At 34.5% G+C, this 22247-nt stretch overlaps 1 protein-coding gene across 2 annotated transcripts in view; it reads left to right on the top strand.

Annotated features, from left to right (window-relative positions):
- Nucleotides 1–5045: 5045 nt before the first annotated feature.
- The window catches only part of LOC149811432 (agamous-like MADS-box protein AGL8 homolog), a 46144-nt gene continuing 28942 nt past the window's right edge, over nucleotides 5046–22247 (top strand). For both annotated transcript variants that reach the window (XM_089993243.1, XM_089993244.1), the window contains exon 1: nucleotides 5046–5270. In XM_089993243.1, the coding sequence (XP_089849369.1) occupies nucleotides 5086–5270 (185 nt within the window). In that variant the 5' untranslated portion in view covers nucleotides 5046–5085. The remainder of the gene's footprint in view (nucleotides 5271–22247) is intronic.

Below are 22247 nucleotides of genomic sequence, written 5' to 3'. Positions count from 1 at the left end.
TTTGATTTTTTTTTTAAATTCATGGGTTTTACATGTCCCATCTTGCTTCAAAACTCATGGCATTAAAGTTAGAGTTATCGAAGACTTACTCGTGCACTCAGTTTTGATATCCCTCCCTGCACAATACAGTCAGTTTAAGGTTAGTTATAACTGTTAGAAGGAAAAATAGACTCTTAATGAACTCATTTCATACTGTGTGTATGAAGAGGATAGGATGAAGTAAAAGAAGACTGAGAGTGCTCATTTGACAGTGACCTCTAAGGATAGGTTTAAGAACAAAAAATGACTAAGGAAGCTGCTATTGACCCTCAATCGCATAAGAAATAGAAAAAACATCAGGACCCAAAGTTTAGTTGTTTCTTTTGTAAAGGGGAGGGTCATATGAAGAAGGATTGTACCAAGTATCATGGCTGGTGTGAGAAGAAAAGTATACTTTTTGTTTATTCTAAAGTTAATTTGACTTTTATGCCCGAACACAGTTGGTGGATAAATTCTGGTGCTACCACTTACATAAGTATGTCTATGCAGCATTGCCTAAGTTGCTTACCGCTAATTGATGTTGAAATATTCATCTATGTGAGCAATAACAAAACAGTTGAAGTTGAGACAATAGAGACATTTAGGTTACTTTTAAAGACTGAAAATTATTTAGATTTGAAAGAAACACTTATTGTGCCATCTTTTAGGGAGAATTTGGTTTCTATTTTCATTTTGGATAAATATGATTATTCTTGTTTATTTGAAAATAATGAATTTAAATTATTTTTTGATTCAAATCTTATTGGGATTGATTCTTTATCTATGATTGATAACCTTTATTTGCTTGATACTTTTGTTTCATTTAATGAAACCTTGCAATTAAGTTCTCGTGATACAAAACAAAAATTAACAATTGAGAATTTCACTTTATTATGGCATAAGCGCTTAGGTCACATTTCTAAACCAAGAATTGAAAGGCTTATGTCGAGTGAGATTCTTGATTCCCTTGATTTCACTGACTTTCAGGTTTGTGTTGAGTGTATAAAAGGAAAAAGAACAAACATAATGAAAATAGGTGCAGAAAGGAAAACAAACATCTTAGAACTAATTCATACAGATATTTGTGGGTCCTTTCCTACGACTTCTTAGAATGGTCAATAATATTTTATTACGTTTATAGATGACTATTCTCGTTATGAGTACTTATATTTAATTCATGAAAAGTATGAGTCCCTTGATGTGTTCAAATCGTTTAAGGCTGAAGTTGAAAATCAACTTGGAAAAATAATTAAGGTCGTCTGATCTGACCGTGGTAGTGAGTACTATGGTAGATATGATGGATCAGGTGAACAATATCAAGGGCTCTTTGCTAAATTCCCAAAAGAATGTGGGATCGTCCTTTAGTATACCATGTCAGGCACTTCTAACATGAATGATGTTGCTGAGAGACGAAACATGACTCTTAAGGATATAATAAGAAGTATGATTTTTCATTATACTTTACCAGAGTCCCTCTGAGGAAAAGCATTAAAGACTGCAACCTCTGTTTTGAACAAGGTACCCTCTAAAATAGTAACCAAGACCCTATATGAATTGTAGACAGGCAAAAAGCCTATTATGAAACACTTTCATATTTGGGGATGTCCAGCTTAGGCTAGTCTCTACAAGCCACATGAAAAGAAACTGGATTCCAGAATGGTTAGCTGCTATTTTGTTCTGTATTCTGAAAAATCTACGGGTTATAAGCTTTATGACCTTATGAATAAGTTCTTTTTTCGAAATAGGAAATGCTTGTTTCTTTGAGGATGTTGAGTTTGGGGGCAGTGATAAAGTAAAATACATTATTTTTGAAGAAGAGTTTCTTTCTCTTTCTACAATTTCTAATGACAATGATCAGATTTTCATTCCTTACATTGTTCCCACAAATTCTGATTAAGACAATACTTTAGATCTCTCTGTCTAAAATCAAGCTTTTACTCATGAAGTTCAAACTCAACAACCTCAAGAAACACCACAAGAACCAGTGTCATTAAAGAAATCCACTAGAGAGAGAAGAAGGACAATTTCAGATGATTATATTGTCTTTCTACAAGAACATGCGTGTGATACTGGCCTAAGAGAAGATAATCCAATCAACTTTCAATAAGCTACACAAAGTTCTAACTCTCAAAAGTGGGTTGAAGCAATGCATGAGGAAATTAAATCCATGAGGGATAATGACGTATGAGATCTTGCCACATTACTTGAAAGTGTAAAACCTATTGGTTGCAAATAGATGTTTAAAACAAAAAAGAATTCAAAAGGCACTGTGGAAAGATATATGGCTCATCTTGTTGCAAAAGGATTTACTCAAAGGGAAGGCATTGAATACACATAGACTTTCTCTCCAGATTCCATAAAAGACTCTTTTAGGATTATGATGGCACTTGTGACTCATTATTATTTAGAACTGCATCAAATAGATATTAAGACTATATTACTTAATAGTAACATTGATGCGCTAATATATATGGTCCAACCAGAATATTTTGTCTCAGACAATGCCAAGAAAGTGGTTTATAAATTAAAAAGATCTATCCATAGACTTAAGCAAGCTTCTCGTCAGTGGTATCATAAATTTCATCAAGTTATACTCTCATTTGGTTTTGAGATGAATGTGGTTGATGAATGCATAAACCATAAGTTCAGTGAGAGTAAATTTATTTTTCTGATTTTGTATATGGATGACATATTGCTTGCTAGTAATGATATAGGCATACTATACGAAACCAAGAGATTTCTGACAAAAAAATTTGAAATAAAAAATCTTGGAGATGCCTCTTTTATATTAAAGATCTAAATACATCGAGACCGTTCTTGAGGTATTCTTGAATTATCGTAAAAGAGCTATATCGAAAGGATTCTGGAAAGGTATGACATAAATGATTGCAAACCTGAGGATACTCTTGTTGTTAAAGGAGATAAATTTAGTCTCGCTCAGTGCCTCAAACACCAGTCTGAAATTAAGGTTATAGAATAGATTCCCTATACATATGTTGTGGGTAGTCTTATGTATGCTCATGTATGTACACATCCAGTTTTTGCGTATATTGTTGAGATGTTAGGCAGATACCTTAGTAGCCCAGGTATGGATCATTGAAAATCAGCCAAACGGGTTATGCGATACTTGCAGAGAACAAAAAGTTATATGCTCACGTTCAGAAAGTCAGATCAGTTAGAGATCATTGGGTATTCTAATTTTGACTTTGCGGAATGCCAAGACAGTCGCAGGTCCATGTCAGGTTATATTTTTCTATTGGCCGGGAGAGCTATTTTATAGAAGAGTGTCAAACAGACACTTATTGCTTCTTCTACCATGACAGCAAAATTCATAGCTTGTTATGAGGCATTTAACCATGAGATATGACTACATAATTTTATCATAAAGCTACAGATTTTGGATAATGTTGAGAGACCGCTAAAGTTATTTTATAATAATAATTCAGTAGTGTTATATTTCAATAACAATAGGAGCTCATCAAAGTCAAAGCATATTGAAATTAAGTTGTTATTAAATAAAGAGTGCAGAATGGTCAGATATCAATATAATATATTGGCACAAACTCCATAATTACGGATCTGCTTACTAATGGTTTGCTACCCATGGTCTTTCACGAGCATACTGCTCGAATGGGTGTTTTATCATTTTATGATATGCTAGTTTAGTGGGAGTTTATATTTGGACATTTTATGATATAATAAAGTTCCTCTTGTTGTGGTATAAAGTTAAAGTTTCGGTTTCATTTTGTACTCATTTTGTTGTGATCTCTCTAAAGTCTAATGAATGACCAGTTGAAAATAGGCATGTTTGATCACATTGCATGTAATTTTCATGCTTTACATTTATACTTGATCTATGTCATTTGGTTATATTGATATACATGATCATTGATGAGTCCAACTACGTTATTTGTAATGAAGACCGTTTTGGTTCTATGTTGACATGATCAATAGATCAGATTGGTAGAGATATCAATTGATAAGACAATATTTTGAGCTCATAAGGTTACAATGTATGATTATAAAGTTACGTATATGGCCCAAGTGGGAGATTGTTGAAAAAATCATGTAGGCCTATATACGTTGAACCACACATTGTAAGATTGTCTTAGGTTCATGTCTGGTTTATGTGATCTAATCTGGTTGAGCTCTGTGATATCTCATATGGTATGGTAAACCATTTAGAGAAATTTGTTATGTTTACAATTTTGTAATGGGTTGAATTGGAGACAGACTTCTAATCACATTAGGTTATGGTCTCCAAACCTTATATAATGTCACTCTCTTTAGACTTTTCATAATCAGAAAGAAAATTCAGTCTCTCTCTCATTAGGTTTAGAGAAAAAAAAATAGTCATGTATAAAGGTTTTGAAAGATCGTACCTGTCAACGATCTATCAGAATGTTTATGAATTCAAATCAAGTTATTTTTCAGTTTTTTGATATCAACAGCTTAATGAGAACATGTAAATCAATTCTTTTAGTTTTTGATGAATTATTAAATACAATAATTTTTTTTTCTCTTTTTTTTCTAATGAGTCTCACAAACTCTCATTTCATTTTTCTTTTTTTCTGACCGAAAAAAAAAAATAGGAATGGAAAAAACGAAACGAAGAATGAACGAGAGATGATGGTTACAATCAAAACCAGGGGCAGAGGCGGAGACCGCACCCGCCCTGGTACACTGCCATCTGTTCCCGATTAGAGTAAGGATAAAATTTACTGTAACCAAAACCCGGGGCAGAGGTGGAGACCGCACCAGCCCTGATACACTGCCATCCGTACCCGGTTAGAGTAGGGATAGAGTTTATTTCAGTTCCACGTATGGAGACGCCTCATATCATCAGTCGGTTAGATTACTTGAGGTTCGGATTATTTTCGAATCGGATCGGGTTCGAACCGCAGCGAGGGACAAAGGTGAGGAACACGCGATTGGTTGGGAGCACGGGGGACAGAGCGCGAATTTTGGTTTTCATATATTTGTTGAAAAAAGGTCTGAAGGTTCCCTTCACTTCTCTGCCAGCGAGGAGGTGGAGGAGGTAGGGAGTAGTGAAAGAAGGGGGATGAGATGGTGCGGAAGAGACTGGAGTTGAAGCGAATCGAGAATAGGGCAAGCCGGCATGCGAGCTTCTCGCAGCGTCGGAAGGGGCTGCTGAAGAAGGCCCACGAGATCTCGGTGCTCTGCGACGTCGAGGTCGGGCTCGTCATCTTCAGCCCAAAGGGGAAGCTCTACGAGTTCTCCAGCCGCTCCTGGTAACGCTCTCTTCTTCTTTTTCTTCTTCTTCTTCTCCTTCTTCTTCTTCTTCTCCGTCCACTCTTTCCCCTCTCTAGGGTTTTGGCGTTCCTTTTTGGTTGGTTCTTCTCTGGGTTTTGCGAGAAGCTGTGGAGCTTGCTGGTATTTTTTGGAGGAATTCGGAATTCGGAATTCGGAATTTCTCTTTTCATCAATGATTTTAGGGTTTCAGGTCCAATTTTAGGGTTTTGTGAGGATTTTTTTTTCCGGAGCACTCCTCCTTCTTGATGCTTTGATCCTTGAGAACTTGATAAGTGAGATCTTCGGGACCGAAATTTGCTTTGTTTTTCCGTCGCACGGACGATTTTGCGAGAGAACCTCGTGTGATTTTCTTTTCCCCCTTTCTTCCTTGACTCGATTTGGTTAATTAGTCGCGAAGAACTTGATCTAAGTGGAAGCTGATCTTATTTTGCTTTTCTTTCCTCCTTTTGGCTTCGGTTTCGGTAAACATCCGCGTGTAGTTCGAGCTCTTTGCCGGAAGTTTTTTTTGGGGGGGAGGAAACGTGATCTGAGTTCCCGATCCCTGCAGATCCGTCTGAAGTCCTTCTATTTCCGCCCGTTCTATCCTCTGATTTTCTGTCATCTTCCGAGTTACGCAACAAGAACAAAGGCAGGTACGTGATGTTTCCTAACTGTAGATCGGCCTACATCCCTCGAGTGCTAGTTTGCCGTGCTCCCTTTGTCGTGTCTGTGGTGTAACTCGGTGATCCTGGATCAATTCCTCTTGATCGTTCTCAGGCGTCCGCGGAATATGCCGTTGTCTTTTCTTGCGTCCGATACCCTCTGCGAGCTTTTATTGCGCACCGCCGATTCTTCCTGTGGGTCTGCCCTCGTATCACGTTTTTGGTTTCTTTCGTTTTTTTTTTTGTTTCATCATGGCTCTTGTTAGCACGGCACAGCGTGCATCTGGCGGTTGAGATATATTACTTTTCTGTGGTCAACGACGCTGTGGACGGTCTGCTTTACTGTCCCCCTCAACCTCCCATTTGGTAGCCGGTATAGTCGACCATTTTGGCCTGGGAACGTTGTCAGAGATTCAAACCTCATGCCAGTTTGCATGAGGTTGGCTCTCTTTAGACTGTTTTTGTTCCAGGAAAAACTTTGTGGTATATGACCAAGTTTTGCGTTCCGGTTTAGGCCTATTTCGTATTTCTCCTCCGGCTTTTCTGCAGCCCAAACGAGATCTTGCTTCGAAATTCAGCAATTGTTGTCATTTAGGCTATGTTTGGGAGCTTTGCATTGGGATGAAAAACACGGTTTTGCCAAAATACTGTTTTGCCAATGTGAGATGTCGAGACTTGAGGGATGGAGTTGCCAAACCAAAGTTCATTCCCTCGTGAATGGTGTTGAGATGTGATGTTGGGGACTGCCAATGCGTTGTCTCAGCAACGCCCATGCTCCCAAACTGCAAGAGAGTACAAGAGCATGGAGGGAAACCACAGCACAACCTCCGATTCAAGGCTCCCAAACAGTGTAATTTAAAGGGTGTTGCCTCTGTCCTGATGAAGCTTCGCGTTTTTTTCTAATGTGCAAAATATACGGCGCGTCGTCCTACGAGGAAACGAGAGCAGGTCAGGTGATCTGTCAAATCACTTAAGTGATTTGACATCTTGGCCGACCATTGATTCATCTCACAAGGACCTCATGGTCGTTGTGCATGTTTATAGACGGCCAGGATGCCGAATCACTTTCCTAAAAGTGATTTGGCAGATCACCTGATCTGCTCTCGATGCTACTAACCGATCATCTGTTTGTTTGCTTCTTGTCTATTTTTCTCTGCATTTTATGTTCTATTTTAAAAATTTATGCTCATTGAAAAGTTTCTGATAGGCAATTTATTACTGGTGCTAATCAATTTATACTTCAATTCTTGTCGAAATGAGCCTCGTTCTGTTATATTAAGAAGTTAAAAGGGGGGGCTCCGTTTGTCTGGCAGGAGCAGTTAGTGCACGTCACCTTGTGTTGGGACGTTGCAAGTTCGAATCCCTGTATGGTTGTTTAACTGGTAGGGGTCTGCCTGACCCCAGAGAAACAACCCCAGCTTTCTCTGTCGAAAAAAAGATGCTGGCAAAGTTGTCTAACCATTTTATTATAAGATATGGGGATAAGTTTGGAAAGTAAGAACAGCGAGTGAACAAGGGGTTAAGCATTAAGAGGACTCGACAACTAAAAGGATGAAGATACTGATCAATGTTGTAATTATCGTATGGTAACCAGTATTGAAAGAGCTGGCGATACTGGTGTATCTAAAAAGAAATAAAGAAGAAATCAAATTTAAGCATTATGAACAATTAAACATATACATGTACTACTATAACATGTGAAACAATGTTATAACAAACTAACAACTAACAAAACAAAAGGTTTACTATTAAAGAGACATACTAAATAACAAACAAAAGAAAAAAATTGAGTAAACAAACTATCACAATCACTTAATTAAAAAATAAAACAAATTTTAAAATAAGTGTATAAAGTTAAAAATATGACCAAAAAGAGAAATAAAACACATCTAAGTATTCAAATTACAATATTAAGTAAACTTAATTATGAAATAAATTGAGCATAAATGAATATGTAACAATTATCAAATATAAAAGATGTAATTATGATGTAATAACAATGCACCCATTACATATATCAAAAGTCTGAAATTAAGCATTAAAAAGTAAAAAAGGAGAGAAAATAATGTCATTTCATCGTTAGTAAGCATTGAAACAAAGAAGTTTCATGTATTTCATTGATTAGTTTTACTAATTACAGTATTCACAAAAGGTGAATAATGTGTCCTCTTCTATAATAATACTTCTCTTCTTTCTTGTCTTCACTAATCACAATAAATTAAGAAGAAATTTATAATTTTTTGTTCCCATATCTTATTGAATAAGGGAATAAGACTCTACTAGAGCCTTATTTATGTAAAAAGTTGTCACTAAGGGTGTGTTTGATTGCTTGGAGGAATTTCTACCATAGAGACAGGAAGAATTTATCCCGTGTTAGATGATGTTGAAAAAAAACACATGAAAGTATTTATCTTGTGTTTGATTTGCAAAAGTGGAAAAAGTTAGAATTTACTCATAACCACCACTTTATAGTTTATGATACGGATATATCGAATTCCAAATGACTTGTTCACATAATATATGACCCAATACTCGAGTGAAGCATGATCATATATTGAGCTCCACACAGGGCTTTTGGTAGGCTATTACATGGAAAAAATTGCGCAAAAAGTTTGGGCCTAACAGCACAACCCAAATAGCCCCCCAAGTTCCCTCCGTGTGAGACAGGAAGTGCGGAGAAAAAGGCCGTGACATGATTTTATTGTGACATTATAAAAAATAAACAATTATCAAAATTAAAATTGAAATCTTTAAATGGTAATGGAATATCGTCATATCCTTATTTTTTTATTTTTATATATTTTTTAGACTCCCCGCCACATAGGGGAGGACTTTATGTCTAAAAAAAGGGCCCTCCCCTCTTGTCGTATATGTGATTAATGAAACAAACTGTTTGGGTTTTCAAAACAATGACTCCCTTCTCACCAAAATTCTGCGGGTAGAAGTTCACCTAGGGGAAAAAGTCGCGGGGTGCCCCCTATTTTTCAGGGAAAGTTTTTCTCATTTTTGGGGGAGAACTTTCCTTGCGTTTGATGGAGGCATGAGCCCCACCTCAACACCCCTTTATTGTACTCTGAATTCTTATATGGTGGCATTCGACCAACACTTCACTTTAGTCACTTTTTTTCATAGTACTTTAGAGTCAATGAATGTGCCATGCACCGGAGAGGGGTGTTATTCTTGTCCCATCATGCTATCAATATTTTGTATACGTGATCATAAAAAGTTGAGTCTTTAAGTACTATATTTTTTTCATGCTTAAAAATAGAAGTTTGTACATTTCTCAATCATGTTATCTCACATCTCGTAGACCCTATGTAACATAGGAACATCTCGAAGGAAAACCCTCAACATCTCTCAAATAGGTTTTGTGAACTCAAGAAAATAAAAAACATTGTCCCACCACATATCTTCTAGAATGCATCTCTTGATGGCTTGGGCTTTTGCAATATCATCAGAACGATAAAGAACTCAATCGCTATCAGAGACCATTTGAAATTGTGCATTCTTCACTTCTTTAATTCTGTTAACCATAACAACCGATTCCAAACAAGTATTGTCAACTTTCAACAACTGCATGTCAGAATGTTTATTATAAATAGTAATTGCCCTACTGTGTTTTACAACAAAATTTCTAATATTCTATGAACACAACCTATAAACAATATGTTCTTGTCTCCTGCTTGGCGGATTACATATACTCTTAAGAGTCAAATTTAAACTATGTACCACACAAGAAGTCCGAAATATGTGGGGATACTCAGGCTCCACAACTATACCAACTGCTCTACTTACAGGTTTAGGTGTATTGCCTGTAATTATTTGAACCTTGTTTTTTCCAACTTCCTTGATACATTATACAAAAAGATGTTTCAAATATTGTGTATCCTTGTACTCTAAAGATGTCTATTGTTTTGAAAAAAACACTGACCCTTTTATTGAAGTTGCAATTAAATTTATCAAAGGCCCCTTTGTATATCAGTTCACCCATAAAACACCATGTACACAATTTCAGCCTAAAAAAACTGTTTATACTCTAATAATTTATCAACATTCGATATCTCCTCTCCCAAAATGATTGTTCCTAATTCTCAGAACTAGGAGGCACACACCCACTCAAGTAAGAAATTGCTAATGATGTAAGTATATCTTTTCAATAAGAATTTCTAGTTACGTTGAATGGTACAAGACTTGAAAAAAAGAATCTGCATATTTTCTATCCATTTTCCCCCCTTCCATGTGCATTAAACGATCCTGAGAGTGTTTTTTTGGCTAACTTCCAATTTTTTTCTTCATATTGATATCAGTGGTCTCACTACTCTTATGGCTAGATAGTGGTATGCTAATACAACTTGATGCACCATAGACTTTCTTTTATTGACATTTTCTTCTTCCTTCCCCAAGACTTCATCAATCTGAGCGCATAACCTAATATCTTGTTTTTCAATCTTCAATAGATAGGCTTTTACTCTTGTGTGTTGTCCATTAAACTCTACATCACAAAAAGTATACTTAAACAATGCATTTTTTCTGCTTCATAATATTTTCCCAGCTTTCTTATACGGGCCCATAGTGGTTTATCATTAAGTACTAGAATCACAAATTGAACTTTCTTGTTGCACTACTACTAGCACTTGCAACTTTCTTTTCTTTATCAGCGATGCTAGCACACATTCAAACAATTCAAAGCAAAATATTGATAGCATGATGGGACAAGAATAACACCCCTCTCCCGTGCATGGCACATTCATTGACTCTGAAGTATTATGAGAAAAAGTGGCTAAGTGAAGTGTAAAGTTTACCACATAAGAACAAAGCAACAAACCATACATGACAAAATCAAGAATTAACATTTAAAGAAATTGAATATAAAGTTTACACTTAAATTGTAAAGTTTAAACCAAATATAAACTGAATATAATCTAAATATATATCTAAAATATATACTAAATAAATCTAAATTATAAACTCAATGTATCTAAATTAATAAATTATAAACTGAATATAACACTAGAACAAAAACCCCAAAGCCTCATTCTAACCCTCAAAAACAAAAACACATGAAAAAAAGAGTTTCCCACAAAGATAGGTAAATCCAATGATTTTTTGAAAAAAAAAATCAGAGGGAAAACAAAAATAAGGGGATTTTATATTTTTCATGAAAACACCCTAACACGAAAAAAAAAGATGTTGAAATCCTACCTCTTCACCACCTGTTGGAGGTGGGCTCACAATCGGTGATTGTGGAGGAAGTGAAGACGGGTGGGTATCATGAAGGGAGGGAAGATGAGGGAGTTGGGGGTATCATGGAGGGAGGGAAGACGAGAGAGGGAGGGGTGCACCAGATGGAAATTGAGAGTGGAGGGGCGCATGTAAATGAGAGAGACAAGGGGGGGGGGGGTATCATGGCGAGAGAGAGAGAGAGAGAGAGAGAGAGAGAGAGAGAGAGAGAGACTAAAATGGCCCCATCCCTTTGACCAAAGTAAAGTCATGAGAAAAAAGAGGTTTGGGTTAGGTTAGGTTTGGACCTGATCCAGGGCATATCCGCACTGAGTTCGGTACCCATAGACATGGGTAAGGGGCGTTGTGATGTGTGTATGTGACATAGGTTTATAAGATACACTGCGGTTAGTGCACCTTCATCCCAAAACTTTTTTGGAACATTCTTTGAAATAAACAAAATTTTTATGGTTTCAATGATACAACAATTTTTTCTTTCAACCAAACCATTTTTGTGGGATGTTTAGGCAAGATATTTGATGTAAAATGCCATTTTCTTTTTAGTAAATTTTTAAGTCATTGGATTGGTATTCTACTCTTGAGTCAGAGTGAAAAGTAACAATATTTGATTGAAATTGACTTTTTACAAGCTTATAAAATTTTTAAATCCTGGGAATACTTCAAATTTTAGTCTACGAAAATATATTCGTGTAAATATAGTATAATCATTAATGAATACTATATAATAAGAAAGTCCTCCTTTCAATATGATGAGAGTCGATCCTGATACATCTTAATGGGCAAGTTCAAATGGTTTTTGGGAGACAAAGTTCTAAAGCCAAATAAAATATATTTTATTTTTTCAAGAATACAATCATTACATATAAATTATTTCTAAATACAAGAATTTTTCAAAAAAAGAAAAAGAAATAACTTAGATGCATTTGGATGACGAAATCTTTTGTGTCATAAATCAACCTTTTTCCATAAAAAAACTTACAAAAAAATTCTTTGAAAATATGAAGAAGATTCATGTAGTAAAGGTCCTCCATTCTATGGCTTTCCCCAATCAGCTTCTCTGATTGGCAACACTGCACCTAATATTTTTTAGATGGGAAGGAGACCTCATATCCATAATATGAAATTTGAGATACGAAAACTAAATTTAAATTAAGTTTTGTAACTAATTTTGGGTACTTGAAAATCATTTAAAATATTTTTAAGAGTTTCAATACTTTTAATTTCAAGATTGGTTTCATGGGCGATTGAGACATATGAGCTATAAAAAGGTTTTGTGCATTTGGTTAAAAGAGATTCTAAGGGTGTTGTGAAAGGAGGCATTGGAATCAAGAATCCAATAGCATATACTAGGAGGGAAAGATGTAGATATGGGCGGCTTCGAAGTTGATGATGCCTTAAGGATTTGTTGATGTGACACCATTAGTTGATTAATGGTATCCTTAAGATCTCCTGCTTTCTTATTTGTTTCATCACTCTTTTTGGATGATTCTTCAACGGTTGCCATCTTTTTTTTTTTGAGTTTAGGACATTCGAGTTTGATATGCCGCAGTTTATTACAAAAGTGACATAATTCTTTTACTTTCACCATTGTAGTTCCTTCCAAAGTGAGGAGGCTTATATAGTTTTATGTTATTGCCGAGCCTTGATGCGACAAGAACTTCTCCTCCCCCTTTGGTCATGCCAAGTCGGGTTTTTACTTGGTAAATTTTGGCAAGAGCCTTATTAAGAGAGCTAGCAATGGTCCTATGAAATAGTGAGGACCTTTCTCAAGTTCGGGTTTTCACCCACGGAGGAACATGAAAAGTTGTTCAATCTTTAATTATTTTTCTCATTTTGATAGCCGGTCCTTTCCATTTGGGTTCAAGTAGGGCCAACTCATCTCATAGAGATAGAGAGAGTTCCATAGTAGTTTTTCACACTTGTCTCTTTGTTTGGTGGTCTGAATCTTCTCTTGAAGAAAATATTGTCGTGCTAAGTTTCTTTGCACGAAAATGTTTTTAAGAAAAATCAAAGGATAACATGCTCTTTTGAATTTTACAATATTAGCAGATATTCTTAGTTTCATGCTATGTAATAACCAAGATATGATTTGAACATTCTCGGCTTCTCAATCCTCCACTTTCATGTGATATTCTTTAAAGGCCTTCTTTCTTTCTTCATCATTAAGAGCTCTAATTTGGCCTCTCCTTTTGTATGAGTATAAGTTGTGGCTCACAAGTGATGTCACTCACATATTTCTAAAGCTTTTTACCCTTGAGATATTCTTTATAGCATCGGCCCACATAAGATAATTTGAATAATTACACTTGAAGGTGATCACCGCCATGAGTTTTTCCGATCATTTTTGGAGGGTAGAGCGAAAAGATGAAGAAGTCTACTTCTTTACCGCAACCACGAACTTTGGAAAAGCACACAAAAATCTCAAGAGCTTATAGCTTTGATACCATGTAATAAAACAAAGAGAATACAAAAGGTGCCTCGAATGTCTACAAGGGAAATGAGAACAAAGAATACAATAAAAGGTCACTAACGGCATACAAAAACAAAAACAATGTGCACAAGGATTAGTCCATCAAGGGACAATACACAAGCCACTGAGTGACAAATACACAAGTTCAAAAGAACACACTAAAACTACTAATTAGTACAAGAGAGCGCAGCAATTAAAATAATATTGTTTATTTATCATAAAAATCTTAAAAAATATTAAACAAAATAAGGACAAGCGGCCTCTTTATATACAACTGAAAAGGGGCCAAGGAATCCCCATATAATCGTTGGGAGCTCCCAACGGCTGTATGGTCTTTTGACCATAAATGACAAAAATAAAAGAAAAATAAAAAAGCATAAAAAGTCTGATTTGTCTCTAATGGACAATCCCTATTATGTTTAAGTAAAATAACCAAAATGCCTCTAGAGGTCATAACTTATTACAATACAATAAACATGATATATATATATTAATCCCCTATCTTTATATCTATGTCACATGGGTGCGGGCACGGGTGTGGGTGCGGGGATTCAGCACTTCCACAAAACTCGGGTGCGGGGGTGCGACAGGGGCAAAAATATAATATATATATATATATATATATATATATATAAGGGGGTCCAGGGTTCCCCCGACGCTGGTTTTTTCAAATTTCATTTTATATACAGCTGCATAGCGCACCCATCTCGTCAAGAAAACAGTGAATACTAATAGCCAGCAAGGCTACCACCATCATTATCATTTATTATGGAGAGAGAAAATCCTTTATAAAAAAGAAGGATCAGCAAGGCTACCACCATCATTATCATTTATTATGGAGAGAGAAAATCCTTTACGAAAAATAAGGATCAGGATTGAAAAGGCAGGAGCAACAACAGTTGTCAGCAGATTTTTTTAAAAAAAAAAAATCCACAGCCCATTTCATAGGGCAAAATTTTTTTGAAAAAAAATCCAAAAAAAAGGACCTAAATGATCGGGTTGACCGCACCTGCACCCGCGTCGAGTCGCGTCGACGCGGGTGTGGCACCCTGCTAGCCGAATCCCTGTGACGTAGCTTTATATATATAGTTAAAAGCGCTAGTCGGTGGATCCCTAAAAAGATTAGTTAGTATTTTAATTAAAAAATATAAAAATATAAAAAATTTATGCAAATAAACTGTTATAATTATGAACAAATATGTGTGCAACATAAAATCAATCAACAATAAGCAAAAGATTAAAGAAGCATGTTGAAAATTATAAAACATATTCAAATATTAAAAACAATTGAATAAGCAAAGCAAACAACTATCAACAAATGCTAAATAACTTAAAAATAATCTAAATTCTTAAAATAAGGTGATAAAACTAAGAGCAAACATGTATCCAACATAAAATTAATCAACAACAAATGCACGATGCATAAAATATTGTTATTGTCAAGAATAGTAAACATGTTATATTATAAAACCTGCCCAAATATTATTAAGACCAATAAAAAAGATGTATCCGACATAAAATTAATCCAAAGATGCACAAATTTCAAAATACCACTATTCTGAAGCATAGTTGCATAGCAAACCTGTTATATTACAAAACCTGCTAAAAATTAAGAAGAATTGAATAAACAAGCAAACAATTGCCAATATCAACAAAAGCTAAGCAATTTAAACATATTTTGAATTCATAAAATAAAGTTAATCAACAAATGCTTAAGTATAAAATATCGCTATCATCAAGCATTGTAAACTTGTTATATTACAAAATCAGCCCAAATAATAACAATTGAATAAACAAAGTAAACAACTGCCAATATTAAAAAAAGTTATATAATTTAAACATAATATCAAGTCTTAAAGATATTAAAATAACATCTACATCTTTAATGCTCCATCAATAAATCTAAAATGAAAGACAACCAAATTTTAAAAGAATGAACGAAAGAATAAAAAACAATCAAATGTATATAAATGAAAGAATAAAATGTATATAAATAAAACAATCAAAGAACCAAAATATATTAGAATCTAAAAATTACATATATATTGCATTTGTATATGATATACAATTAACAATTATATATACATATACAATAAAAGAACCAAGCAAGTACACGATGATACGATTTACATATACACACATAACTTATATATGTATATATAATACAAACATCTCTTCACTTTAGGTTGTCCTATTTTTTAAATTAGCGTTGGTGGTAAGACGAGAATAAGGGTCGAATGAGCGACGTGTAGAACATTATCGACCATTAAATGAAATTGATAAGTATCATATGTAGCTCGATACGATTCAACTGTATAAAACTTGTCGTAGTAATCATCTACAAAATTACCCTCATATAAAATGGATGTAATGGCATGCTCGTAAGGAATCATGTTAACATGTCACTCTTCACATGAGCATTACCTACTCTCAAGATCAACATAGTAGCCATGCTTTCGGTCATGGGTTTCGTAAGATGGTGGAGGCAATGCACTACTATCACACATAACTTTTGTTATTCTTTTTGACGCTCTTTAATCTTTGTAATTATCTTAGGCACCATAATGCCAATCATTTTCTCTTCGTTAGTCTTTTGTCATCAACATTAGACGAAGCTTCTCAATAAGTGGGATTAAGGGCCTGTCACGTATAATGATATTAGAGGTTAAACACCCGTACCTTATAGCAGAAAAATGATTGGTAGCCCAATGTATCAATTTTATTTTGTGCCTTTCTAAGATAACTGTCAACTGTTGCTTAACTTTGGGCTTAACATCGTTGTAGAAATTATTTGGTTCTTCAAATACCTCAAAAACCATTTTCATGACTTCTTTAAGTCCTTATTCATCACTCCAAATGTTACAGGAAACATATCACTGGAAGCATTAATAGTGTGGGCAACCAACAAAATATCTATGCATTTTTCTTTTAGGAAGGTGCATCTACCATAAGAAGTGGAGGGCATCATTTGACAAACCCATTGATGCATGGCCAAAAGGATAGAAACATGTACATAAATCTACTTCTGTATCGGTCTCAATGAACACTATGAATCCAGGGTTAGCCGTCATCAAATGATGACAATAAGCAGAAAGCATTCTGAACAACTCCTCAAATGAATAATATGGCATCAACTTAGTCAATTCATGTCCACGTGATGCTTGTTTATAAGAAGCCTCTACACATACATCACGACTGAGGTCATTCATGATTTCTCTTGGAGTCATCTTCAGGTTATCATGTAAGTGTTTGCGAATAACACGTGAAATCCACTTCAAAGGCATTTTTCTCGCAACAAAGTTGTCCACTGATCCACCACATGTATGCTCACTTTAATACCTCTTCACTTTAAAGAACATTGTTTCACACATCTTTGTGCAGTGGATCTTTCAAGGACAATCTACCATAGTCCATGGTTTTTTTTTTTGTATATACGAGAGTAACACTGTTACTCAAGCTCTTCACAAATCTTGTTTTATGGTTATTCTTAACCACATGATTTTTCAAAAACTCGCGACACTGTTCAAGATAATTAAACCTTTTGCTGCAAGCAATTTCACGATTGTTTGACTCTGTTGATAGGTACTTAAACGGTTTGCATTCGTTAAGTTTTTCATTGTGCAACTCATCATACAACTGAGAAGCCTCTGCATCAATTATTTTCAATTGCTCTTTATTGAATGAAAATTCGTTCATTAAGAATCAAGGGTTTGACTTCTCAAATGTCATTAGCGCATCATTCTCACCCACTAGTACTTGTTCCAAATCATCACTAATTTGGTCCTCTCCTATCTTTTCTGAGTACTACTCAACTGACATGGTATACTCAGAATTATTGATGTCATCTGATTCTGTATTGTACCCATCATCGTTGCTAGCTCAAAATGACTGATTGGTTGCACAAAGTAAATCAAAACTGATCGCATTTATGTCTCTCTTTGCTTAAAAAAATGTCACATTCCTGTAATTTCAACTTTTAAGATTAACTAAAAAAATAACACTATCATTTTAAGCATAAATTACAAAGAGCTTCAACCTTTACCTAGATTTGTCATTTGTATTGGAAGGTTGGGTGTCATACAACATCTTGAGATGAAGGTTGGGAACTTGTGATATTGTTCATTCGGCGGATTTGGTAAATTATGGGGCATTTTAGGAAACACATTATTTTTGCCATACAGTACGATAGTTCAACAAATTTTATCTCTAACCTTGGACCGTGGATGGTCATTAGATCAATTGGATATAAAGAATAAATTTTTGCATGGAGATCTCAAAGAAGATGTTTATATGAAGCAACCTCAAAGTTCCAGTGAAAAGGATCCAACAAAATATGTTTATTGGCTAAAAAGATCCATATATGGATTGAAACAAGTATCTAGATCATTGTTTGAGATTTTCTCTAATGAGATTCAGAGGCATAATTTAAAAAATATCAGAATTAAATAATTCTTTGTTCACATATTAGGATAAGAGTAAAATCACCTTCTAACTTTTATATGTGGATGATATAATTATCATTGAGAGTTGTGAGCAGCATATCACAAACATTAATGGTCTTCCGAGTAGAAGATTTCAAATGAAGAAGCATAGTTGGCATGCTTCAATACTTGACTTTTACTAGACCAGATCTTGTTTATGTTGTAAATCAAGCATAGCATTTCATGCATGAGTCTAAGATGAGACATATGGAAGCATTAAGCTCTTCATTATTTGAAAGAGATGATGGTTTAGTGTATAGAAAAGGATTGCATAATGATAATTTGCTAACTATAACGACTTTCTCGAATACAGTTTGGGTTTGAAATCCAAATAAAAGGAAGTTACTATTGTTAATATATATGTGTAATGCCTTAAAATTTTAAGTATATAATTTTTTTTGTATTTTAATGCAATGATTCATCAATGACATTGCTTTAACCGAATTAAGCTCTAAGGAGTCAGTTTGTGCAAGCATCAACATTTAATAGCTCCTTAGAACCGAGTTCGAGAAATGACATCCAATTGACAAAACCCTTTATCAAATAATTTTGAAAATCACAGTGAAAATCATTAGTTTGAAATTGGTTAAACATTCTGGTCAGGTTACATATACTTAAGCACATCACATTTATTCGTAAATCAAATTTAAATGTTATCACATAAATAAAAATGTATACATGTAGTTTTAAATTTAATAATTCAATTAATCAAAAGTATGTCTTTGATATCCAAATTATTGGTTCACACAGTACCCCCGCAACATCCCGTCATAATTGCTCACTAATTACTCGTATTTATATAAAAGTAAGGGGTCAAACTTCAACAAGTCTCACTAGGTTACACATTAATCAAGCATGCCTACACAATACTAAGTATACATGTAAACAACATTAACTTAGAACAAAATTATGACAATTCTAACAGTTAAAAACTCATATAGTACTTTATCAGACATATCATCAATTGAGCATTAACCACATCCAATGCATGCATTAAATAACAAAGATGATACAAATGCAATTACATAATTAAAAAGTGTTCATACTCAACTAATTCATTATTTCTCTTGCATCTTAGTATATCCTAGTTCTCATTTGGAACTCCTGCTCAGCATGCATTCATGAGCACACATACGCATACATAGGATTTTCATAATTATATGCATGAATTCATGACATACTCAAATCGGCATTCAAAATTACATGTCAAACATAATTCATTTCTCCCCACATGACACCACATATTCATTAATTTACATGAGTCTACATGTATTTTTCATGTCTCATTGCACAAAATTCATCTGCATATGCAACCATCAATTTGTGTTTTTTTGGGACTGATCGGTTCTTGGACTGAATGCACATTCATAAGCATACACCCGTGCAAGCATGCATATCATGTCTAATATTACCTAGGGTCAGCATGTATCATTAAGATTCCCATCATGACATCAAATTTTATAACATAAGCTCATGCTGCATTTCATTTGATCATGTTGCATATCATGTTTAACATCCAAGCACGTGAACATATCATGTAGTTCATTTAGCATCGTAACCTTAAATTACAGCATATGTATATCAACATGTTCACAATCAAATACACATAATATCATTAGGACAGTTCTGAAACCAATTTATGTCTTGCTAGTTCACTTTTTAAACCATGACAAATACAAACAAGAATTTCAATTCAAAATTGCATGAAATTTTTTTTACTAGTAGGTGTAAAATCTACCATGACTACAATACAATAAAATAAAATTTGAACAATATATGCACATATGTGTCAGCTATCTACAACCGAAAAAATATTGGTCCAATCTCATTCTGAATTAGGCAGAAATAAATCTTTTACTGAAATTGGCTTTTTGTTCATAAAACAAACCTGTTCAGTTCATCTTAACCGAAAAACCATAAGCCAACAAATCTATAAAATAAAATAAATTCTGTAAATTTTACTGTAGTTAGTTGGGTGTGACAAAATCTTCAAAATAAATCAAATCTAAACCTTTTCCCAATTGAGAATTAAAATTCATGCACTACAGTATGTTATTGTTCTTATAGATAGACTATGTTCCAAAAATTTCAGGTTATAAAATAAACTTTCATGATTTTTAATTCTAGTATGGAGCTCAAGATTGTCGCCAATATAGTTAAACTCAAAAGGGTGAGTGATGCATGGTTGTTTTTCATTGAGATGTTCGTGAAAAAGCAAAAAGATTTGGCTTGCCAATACTTTAAGATTAAATACACAATACAAGACAAGGTGATAAGAGTGTTAGAGACTACTATGGGATTTTCTATTATGGGATGAGTTGGCCTTACTTGAACTTAAGTGAAAAGGTTCGACCATTAAGATAAAACAAAAACAACTTGAACAAGAGCATTTATTTATTATTCTTTTTTGGGCTAAGACCTGAATTTGAGCAAGTTAGGTCCTTTACATTTTATAGGACCATTGTTATCACTCTTAATGAAGCCCTTAGTGAAGTATATCAAGAGGAAACCTAGCTTAGTATGTCTCAGAGAAGAGGTGAGAAAGTTCTTGTTGATCTAAACCCGACAACAATGTGAAGACAAACCTCCTCACTTTGAAAAAAAACAACTATGGTGGGGAGAGAAAAATCATGTCATTAATGTAATGAACTGGGCCCATTAAGGTGCCCAAAACACAAAAGAAAGATGGCCACCGTTAAAGAATCTTCCAAGAAAAGAGATAAGGCAAGTAAGAAAGGTGGAGATCTTAAGGATATGTCCATCAGCCAATTTGTGGAGACTCTTCAACAATTTCTTTAGTCATTTTCAACATCTACTTTTGGAGTCATGATACCTACATTTTCTCCTCCGAGTATGTGTTTTTAATTTTTTTCAGTGCTTCATTTCATAGGACTCATAATGAGTCCCTTTTTATCCAAATGCGCTAATAACCCATTCCAATCTTTTGTTTATACCACGAATGATGACTTTGTAGAAATAAAAAGTGTTGAAACTTTAAAAAATATTTTAAAAGAATTTCATGTTCCAAAAATTAGGGTTATTCCTAAACATAATTTAAACTTGTTTTTGTTACTTAAATATTTTATCATGGGTATGAGGTCTCCTCGTCTAAAAAATATTGGGTGCAAGATCGCAAATTAGGAAAGTTGACCAAGTATGTCTCATGCGTTTAAGCTTAAATTTAGAGAGGATAATACTTCAAAAGTGCATATTCTTCAAATGTTGACCAAGAGATCTTGTTTGGGTCTTATGTGAGTGGCCAAAGGGATGAGCTATGCATAGAATTGCTTGCTACCAATGAGGCTTACAAAGTGGCCAAGCTAGTAAAAGAAAAGAATAAATTAGTTGAGATTTGCTTGAAGGAAACTAGATACCTGAATTTCAGAAAGAATTAAAGTTTTTCAAATACGACAAAGCAATTTGGCAAAGCGAAAGAGTTTAAGCCTATCAAGGTGATGAAAAATGGCAGCTAGCACACAAATGCAAAGAGTTAAAATGTTTATGGTTATATACAATGATGAACCGGTTGATAGTGTTGATTTACAAGAGTCCCAAGGATCAAGTGAGGAGGAAATTAAGTCCGCTATTAGGCCAGCTCCAGATGTGATTTACCACGCATTAAGTGTGGAGGAACTTTGTCAATGAGAATTGATAGTCACTCTAGTGGTGTCAAAGTCAGTGAATTGATAGGAATAGTTTGGACGCATAACTTCACATGTTGACCAAGAGACCTTGTTTTGGTCTTATATGGGTGGCCTAATGGATGATCTATTTATTTAAGCTTTTGCAGCCAATGTGTCAACTTCCAAAAGGGCTTGCAAAGTGGCAAAGCTTCGCAAAACAAAAGAAGAAAATATTTGAGACTAGGTTGAAGCATACTAGACAACTAGATTTAAAAAACAATTAAAGTTTTTCAAATTCAGCAATACGAAAGAGTCTAAGCCCAAAGTAGAGACTCTTGCGTATTCTCAGTTAGATAAGAGAAGGTCCACTATCAAGGTGATGAAAAATGACAACCGACACTCAAATGCAAAGATTTGAAAATGTTTATGCTTATGGACAATGATAAACCAATTGATAGTGTTGACTTACAAGAGTATCAAAACTCAATTGAGAAGTAAA

The sequence above is a fragment of the Nuphar pumila genome, chromosome 17 (assembly GCF_984573655.1).
Source record: "Nuphar pumila chromosome 17, dmNupPumi1.hap1.1, whole genome shotgun sequence".
Lineage (NCBI taxonomy): Eukaryota > Viridiplantae > Streptophyta > Magnoliopsida > Nymphaeales > Nymphaeaceae > Nuphar > Nuphar pumila.
This window is presented reverse-complemented; position numbering and strand designations above follow the sequence as displayed.